The sequence below is a fragment of the Wyeomyia smithii genome, chromosome 3, assembly GCF_029784165.1.
Source record: "Wyeomyia smithii strain HCP4-BCI-WySm-NY-G18 chromosome 3, ASM2978416v1, whole genome shotgun sequence".
NCBI lineage: Eukaryota > Metazoa > Arthropoda > Insecta > Diptera > Culicidae > Wyeomyia > Wyeomyia smithii.
This window is the reverse complement of record NC_073696.1, coordinates 37,921,071-37,929,263: the sequence shown is the minus strand read 5'-3', so window position 1 is coordinate 37,929,263 and position 8,193 is coordinate 37,921,071. Positions and strand designations below refer to the sequence as shown.

At 39.2% G+C, this 8,193-nt stretch overlaps 1 protein-coding gene across 3 annotated transcripts in view; it reads right to left on the bottom strand.

Annotated features, from left to right (window-relative positions):
* Positions 1 to 6,511: 6,511 nt before the first annotated feature.
* Positions 6,512 to 8,193, bottom strand: part of LOC129731100 (tyrosine-protein phosphatase non-receptor type 21) — a 28,717-nt gene continuing 27,035 nt past the window's right edge. For all 3 annotated transcript variants that reach the window (XM_055690862.1, XM_055690863.1, XM_055690865.1), the window contains 5 exons: positions 7,960 to 8,178; positions 7,724 to 7,900; positions 7,505 to 7,664; positions 7,276 to 7,439; positions 6,512 to 7,214 (listed from right to left, as the gene is read on the bottom strand). In XM_055690862.1, coding sequence (XP_055546837.1) covers positions 7,086 to 7,214; positions 7,276 to 7,439; positions 7,505 to 7,664; positions 7,724 to 7,900; positions 7,960 to 8,178 — 849 coding nt within the window. In that variant the 3' untranslated portion in view covers positions 6,512 to 7,085. The remainder of the gene's footprint in view (positions 7,215 to 7,275; positions 7,440 to 7,504; positions 7,665 to 7,723; positions 7,901 to 7,959; positions 8,179 to 8,193) is intronic.

Below are 8,193 nucleotides of genomic sequence, written 5' to 3'. Positions count from 1 at the left end.
CATCGAATGCAATTCCTAAGAGACATTTTCCATTTTTACCAGGTATTATTTGCTCAATCTATGGAACATTGCACATATGATTAAACATCATCCATGCGGTGCAAGCTGTGTTGATTCGTAATCAATGCCGAGAAATTTATCAATATTATCTCATCTCCCCATAGCCATTGAACGTGGATTTGTTTTTCTCAGGTGCAACTAGTTAAACAAAATTTTTGCTTTGACTCTAACTTGATTGTTACCGTTAACCCAGTGGCGTCGAGTGGAGCTTTTTCGCCCGACGTAAAGGGGATCAACAATTTTTCATAAATTGACAAACAAAATGTACTAGTATACTGGTCGACTAAAGAAATTACACTTTATTAGAATCAATAACAAACCTATCAGAAATTTACTTTTCGTGCCTTGATTAAAACAAGCTTGTTGATCGCTTCTCTTAGTAGGCTTCTTCAAAATCGATATAGGTCTTTCTTAGTTCGTTTAAAACAGTCTAGATTGATGAGGTGACTTTGCACCATAGCCGAAATTTTGACTGATTCTTTTCTTTTTTGCGTTTCGGAATTACTGCTCGTACACGGTTATATCAGACCGATGTCATGGCAACTGTTTCCTGAACCGCCGCCGATGATGATGACGCTAGTGTTTAAAATATGATCATAAGCTCTGTTCATTGTGCCGCATGTGTTACAGTACAGATTTTTCGTGCTTCTAACTATATTGAATGTGGGGCTATCCAGAACGTGTTAAAACAGGTTTGAACATGACCTTTTATGTCCTGCACAAAATCCATAGAACGTTCAAAACAAAACAGTCGTTCTTCGCTTTTTGCATTCGTACACACCACCTGCAGCAACAGTTGATCTCGCATGGACGGAGCTTATTCGGCTGTTTCGCAAGCACTGACAGCTTTTTGACGTATAATCGAGCCAGAGAGCCAGAGAAAAACCAGAAAACCGGCTTCAAGCACAATGTATGGGAATGACGTTCGTGACAGGGATGTAAGTTATATTTGACACATTCTCTGCGAAGCTACACCAACAAACCAATTTTTGAAATGCATATTTCAGCAATGTAAATATTTTTCCTAGATTCTACAGTGTTTGAACCTTCCAAAAACGTAAATGTCAAATTTATAGTGTTTAAGAAACTGTAGAAAACTAATTGCAAAGTTCAAGTACAGTTAACAAAAAACAAGCGTTTTTGTTTACATATTTTTCAAATGGTTACAAATGATCAGAAGTATGTATTTATAATACGCTTTTTAAGTTATATGACTGTGAAATAAGTGCTTTATTCGATGCCTAAAGGGTTTTGAAGTGAAATTTCAAATAAATTGATCTTAGGCCATTATGAAAACAGGGGTAATTTAGCGTTGTAACGTCACGAAAAAAGTACAGTTTTTTACTTCATGGAAACTCCTTACATTCAATCAAAGTAATATTTTGTTTTCTCTTTATAATCAAAAATACCTTTAATTTGATACTAAAGATCGCAGCTAGGTTGAATACAACTTGAGTTACAACCGGGTTTAGTTCGCGTTGTAACGTCACGAAATTTTTTTTCTCCCCTTATATAATATTCGTCTATGTTTAAAAACATACTTGATGCGTCAAATTAGTTCACGTTACATCTGTCATATAACAGAGAATCAATTTTGTAAAATGGATTAATGTTTTTAATTATTAAACTGTGGGTCATCCATGAGTAACGTTACATTCTAAAAAATTCTAATATTATTCTATTATATTACGATGAATTGCGTGAGGGGGATTGAAAATTGTCAACTTCCGCGTTACGTAACATGCGAATGTTCCCTAAGAGAAAAACTTTTGACGCAAAGTAATCGTATTAATGAAATGAATACTTCGTCCGCATCGCTCAAGCCAATCTTCCGCATGTGATGGTTATCGCAATTACGGGACGTGACATCACCACATTTAACGATGAGAAGAACATTTTTGAACGACCAACACCATATCGTGGAATATGCCAGCTATTTATTTTTGAGGCAAGTTTAGATGAAAAAATCTTCAGCGGCAAAAATGCACTCGAATTCTCTTGAATAAGTAGTGTGAGTTTTAAAAAGCGGCATTTTTGTGTTATTCTTATAATTTTTGAAAGGTTTCTTGTATTTATTGGAATTAAGGACACATTTGTAAACTTGTTTTTCATATAAATGCTGACTAAACTGCTAACATACTCAGACATTGTGAAAAAACTACAATAAAAATAAATTTAATATGTATTACACATAATGTCATATAAGACACTTTTGAGAATATTTATGATACATATGTCACTTATGAGTTGATTTGATTATAACTCACATTCCTTCACTGAAAATCTCCAAGTTCAAGTTTGGTTCTGCATTCCCAAACATTAAACGACAAAGTAAATTTGTTACGTAGTTTATGTATAACCCCACAAACCAAGTGCATAAAGTAGAAGTAGAAATATATAAAATCAGATATTGAACTATTTCATATGAAAATGTCTTAGAAATATGTGATAAATAATGGATATCGACTGATTCATATTTTCGTGACGTTACAACGGAGTGAGAATACTCCTTGCTGAAAAATGAGCGTTGTGACGTCACGAAATATAAAAGCTTCTCGAATATAGGTGTTACCAGTTATAGGCACTCTAAACATGGCAAAATGTTCGATTATTATTTGTTATCAAATCGTGGAAGAAGAAATTGTTATAAAATTCCAAACAGAGCAGAGTTTTTGACTTATGTAAGAAAAGTCCCGACACCTTAATTTCTCGTGCGTTGTAACGTCACGCTACATTTTTACTCCCCAAGGTAGTATAAACAAAGTAAACAAATATCTTATACATCATTCTTATAGGAAATTTTGTCTACTTTCCGAATCTGTAATAATATCAAAGGGTTTCATGAAAAAAATACAAGTTAGAATTAAAATGATGCCAATAGAATAGTCAAAACGTTGAAACGTCACGGTAGAATGTATCATTTGTTAAAATTTCATACCACTAAACATTAAACGAGCAATATTTTACCCCATCATTCTACAAGAACACTTTGTGAGTTTGTCACCAGGCTTGCCAGATCTGCGGATTTCTTCATAGATCTACGCACAAAAGTAGCGGATTTTTGAAAATAATTTCGATAATCTGCGGATTTTTTCAGTTTGCTCTCTCGGGGTGAATATATTAAAAAAAATAAGGGGAATACTCATTCCGACCCCGTTTTAAAAATATGGTTGTTAGTGATAATAAAATCCGTAATTCGATTATTTACACAAATTTTGACTTTTTATTAGAAATGTCACCAAAAAGAAAGAAATCTGTAAAAATCCACAGGTTTGCGGATTTAAACGAAACAGTTCTAGCATCTCTGCTTGCCATTTCTCTGCATTTTTATCCACCATTCAGAGTTACTTCAGTATAATCTAGAAAAGTGCTGAGAAAAAAACTAGAAAATTTTGAAGTGAAACTTTAATTCAAAGTATCCTTATAAAAAATAAGTGAAAGGGGATATGATTTGACAGTAAAACTGCATTTTTCACATAATATTTTGCTCTACTTCCCCTTTCAATAAATATACACTCTTTTAATTCTCTGCAGAATTTTGGTTTTAATTTACCAAAATTCTAACACCCGGTAGCTCGGTAAAAAAAATTTTGACAAGTCTTCTGTTCTGATAAAGCCACTGTTATCTACGGTGAAAATGGCGTTGAAAGAGATTTTGAAGGCTGTTCGCACTTATGCGAACTCTCGTTTGTAATAGTCAAAATGTGCGTGATGACAAAAGCAAAAATATTTCATTCCTTCTTTTTCGCATGCAAAAATCAAACAAATATCAGCAACACCGTCAACGCCAATACCAAAACTTAGCGTTTTGAAATACGAAACGTATTTCTTGCCATTTCTTTTGTAAGGGTTTGATCGTTTCTCGAAATGAATACTAATATTTATTTTTCAAAACCAATATGTCTACTACTTATTTCGTAAGTTAATAGAACTGATCTAGCCCAATTTATTCATTTATCTCGGCGAACTCTTTAACAGTTGACCGAACTCAGCGAGTTTTACTGCAAATATAAGTAACATATTTCGACGAACATTTAGAAAATATGTCTTTCTACTGTACACCAGCTTAGTTACCTTACCAATCAGATGAGAGCCATGACGGCTCATTCTGTATCAAAAAGTTATCAAAAAGAAGTGATATCACAGGGTTGTCGTCCGGCATCCTTACGACGCGCCCGACCCACCGCAACTTATTGACTAACGCTAGGTGTACAATGGAGTTCTCTTCAAACAGCGCGTGCAGCTCATGGTTCATGCGCCGTCGCCATTCTCCGTGGTCCGTCTGTACCCAGATAGTCTGTTCGAAAACTCCAAGAGCGTTGAGGTCCTCCGTAAGAAGCGTTGTTGTCTCGATACCGGTCTTATCAGGGTGTTATGATGTCAAAGTCATCCACGAAGCCCAGAAACTGGAGAGACCTTGTGAAACTCGTGCTCCTCGTGTCGATGCCCACCCTCCGGATCACACTGTCAAGGGCGATATTGAACAAACAGGAAAAACCATCACCTTGTCTTAACCAACCTCGCGATTCAAAGGGGCTCGAGAGTACCCCCGAAACACACACGTAGCACAGTCAGCTTATCCGGACCTTTGTTGTCGTGCTTGATCTGCCATAGCTGTTTTCGATCGACTGTGTCATCGCTGTGAAGTGGATAAAGATGTGATGTTTGGGCACGTTGTACTCGCGACATTTCTGTAAGATCTGTCAGATTGAGAAGATTTAGTTCGTGGTGGCACAGGCTCCCATGAAGCCCGTTTGCTGCCGCTATTCGCATAATAGTCCTATGTGAATGTTGCGAATCCTATGTAAATTTTGCGGAAATGGGTCCATTTTGGCATTTTTTTTAAGAATAACCATTAGAAAAGTAAGGTTTGATTCCCACAACCTCGGTTTTAATGTCTACTCTTGTAGACATTTTAATGTCTACTCTTGTAGACATTTTAATGTCTACTCTTGTAGACATCTTGCCAAAATGGACCCATTTCCGCAAAAAATAAGAAAACATAGGACTTCTACATAGGACTGTTATGCGAATAGCGGCAGTTTGGTACTGGCCCACAAACCTACGGGTTAAAGGTGATAGACGACGATCGATTCCTGTTCCACTTCTGTTTACTGTATCGCTATTCAGGTGTCCATTGAAATACTCCTTCCACCGCGCTGGCATCCGTGAGACAGCGTTGTTGCACATGTCGGCTTGCGGCACATAGCCTCTGCGAAACTGGTTTACCTTCTCTTAGAACTTCCGCGTATCGATGGCACGGTACAGCTGTTATCGGTGGCACGGTACAGCTGCTCCAGCTTCTCATGTTCACGATGCTCTTGCTGGCGCTTTTTCGAATCGTGGTCATGTCGTTCCGTGCTCGTTTGTAATTAGCCTTGTTCTCTCTCGTTGACTTGCCCACGTCCGGTTCTTCTCATTCATCGCTACCTCGCACTCCCCGTCATACCAGTCGTGTTTTCCACTCCTAGTGTCGTCGTTGCGGTCTTCCCGTTAGCTGTGCGAATGCTGCACCATGGCCCATGGGTAGTACCGCTATTGCGTGTATTCTTCCGCTGTCGGGGAGTCCCGGAGCTGCTTGACGTTGAACAGCGGTGATCGGCGATGTCGCGCGTGGTATACGGTTGATAGTTTTAACCGTTAAGGTACGGCAACTAGGTTGGTCCGAACCATCATCCGAATATCATAACTGATATCATGACTGAGAAGAACCAGCCGTCGATTAAAACATGGTCAATTTGATCTGCTGTATGTTGGTCAGTTTGTGGATGTCCTTTCGGGGAGAAAAAGGTACTTCGGTCTGTTAGTCCTTGGGACGCTGCGAAGTTGTATATATCCGGTTTGTATATATCTTTTCTACCGATCTGAGCGTTCATGTCACGAGTTTCTCCAGTATGCGTATAACGCTTCTTTCTCTACATAGGTTCTTCCTTCGTGTGGGCAGTGCTTATGAGGGAAAGTGTAGTTGTAGAGCCGACCTCTATTTTCAACAAACACAACGTGTCGCTGATCACCTGCCATTTGATCACACAACTCTGCATCCTGCCCAGCACTATAGAGCCGGTACCCAGCTCATTGGTTGTGCCGCCGCTCTGATAGTACTCTGTCCTGCGGCCACAAATCCTCGGTATCTTCTATTATTTTCGGCAAATCTCCTGGAGCGCAGCGATGTCGAAGTGGCGGGGTTCTAGCTGATCCAGTAGAATCCACCCAGTCGCCACCAGGGTCGTTAAGCGATCTACAGTTCCATATACCGAGCTTCCAATCGTCGTCTTTATTTCGTCGCCTAGGTCGTTGCCGATTGTTCCGGTTCGTATTCAATTCTTAATTGTGCAGCTGGCGAGACACCGCATTTCAGTTGAAAATAAAAGCCAAATAAGAGCCAAAAGGTGTTTATTACTTTTGGCTCTTATTTGGCCGATACATGATTCTTCTAAATGAATCCAAGCTGTTCAGAGACTGGGAAGCTTTATTGGACGTTTGTCTAGTTTACAAATTGAGCCGTTTGCTTACATATCCTATCGTATTTAGGAGCCTACTCATAATGCTATGTAAAATTTGTTAGTTTACACGTAATTAAATACAATAAAATACTCATTTTGTTCAAATTTTAACACTTACTTGCTCTAACTCAACATTCTGTCGCGTTACAATGTGTAAAATATGCAATATGCAGAAAACGGTTACACTATCGATGAAAATGGCATTCTATAAACTCAACTTTTTTTTGTACAACTTTCCAAACTCCTGTAAAATATTGCTTTCGTAAGGCACTCCTGACTTTTCAATTTTAGCACAAAACATGTTCTACATTAGCTTTATATTTCGACACTATCTACCTATCACCTAGCTATCGGTTCGTCCCGAATATACAAGAATAAAATGCAGATTACTGCAAAAATACTGTACACTCTCTGTACTATTGAATACTTTTGAAAGTTGTGAGAAAATGTAGTTGCTACATTATGTTTTCACTTGATAAATTAAATTTTGAGCCGACAAATCTCTCTCTTCCTTACTGCCGATTAAATAAGCCGCGTTTGTTTCGAGTAGTGTATGAGCAGAGCGTGAATAAATTTGTATTGTGCTAGTGATGGTATAATGTTGTCCCTCTGCTGGCGGATTTGACCAATCAAGCGGGGAATATCCAGATCCTAGAAGTCGAAAAAAGTCGTAAACATCATGATGAAATAGCTTTAACATTAAACTACGTACCTGGTTGTGATCTAACGTGTACATGAGTAGATCGGCAACCAGTGTGACTCCCGTCCGTCCGCCGCTCTCGTTGCAGTGAATCAGAACCGGTGGATTGGTATTATGCGAGGGTGGTACCTCCCCTATCGACGCCAACCGAACGGAGTTGAGCTCCTCAAGGAAACCTGAAATTTTAGAGAAATGGGTAACTTTTTTTTTCAAAAATTTTCTACCTTCGTCGAATGCTTACCTAAGAAATGACCAACATCCCGGGGACAGTTCTGATCGCCCCACTCATTGTACGCAATGTGCCACACCGATCGGTATCGACGGCTCTGGGTGTGATACACTCGCAGCTTAGACGTTGTGCAGCGATCCGTTTCTTGGGAAAACTCCCGCCACACTTGATACTGAAGAAGTGGGATTGTAAGAATGAAAATGTACATCATAATATTCACTAGGTTTTTACCTGTCCGTACTCCAAACATCGTTCGCTGGTCGGCGGAATATAATTGAGCTCGTTGGAAAGTTGAACCAAAAGGTAGACGTCCGCTTCCCACACGCACTGCCAAAAGACGTTAGTCGTGTACGCATCGTTGGGACTTTCCGCTACAATGTAAAACCTTTGCTTGTTGCCCACAGTACTCTGCAAGTGGAGGATGTTAGATGAACTTGAATTTCGTGTACTGGTTGACCAAAGCTCACCGTTATATGTGACGCATTCACATAACCCATCCGATTATCCCGGGTGGGAGTCAATCGGACCCGGTTATTGTCGTACGGCAAGAAGTTAGGGTCGAAGTTTTTATTTTTGTTTTCGTCCGCCAAGGCGCATTCGTATTTGGCGTTCTCTAACCGTTTCGGGATTCGCTCGAACTCACAGTATAGCTGCGGATCTGCTAGTTTGGTTTCTAAAAGCGAGCACTGAAAAAAGAAAGA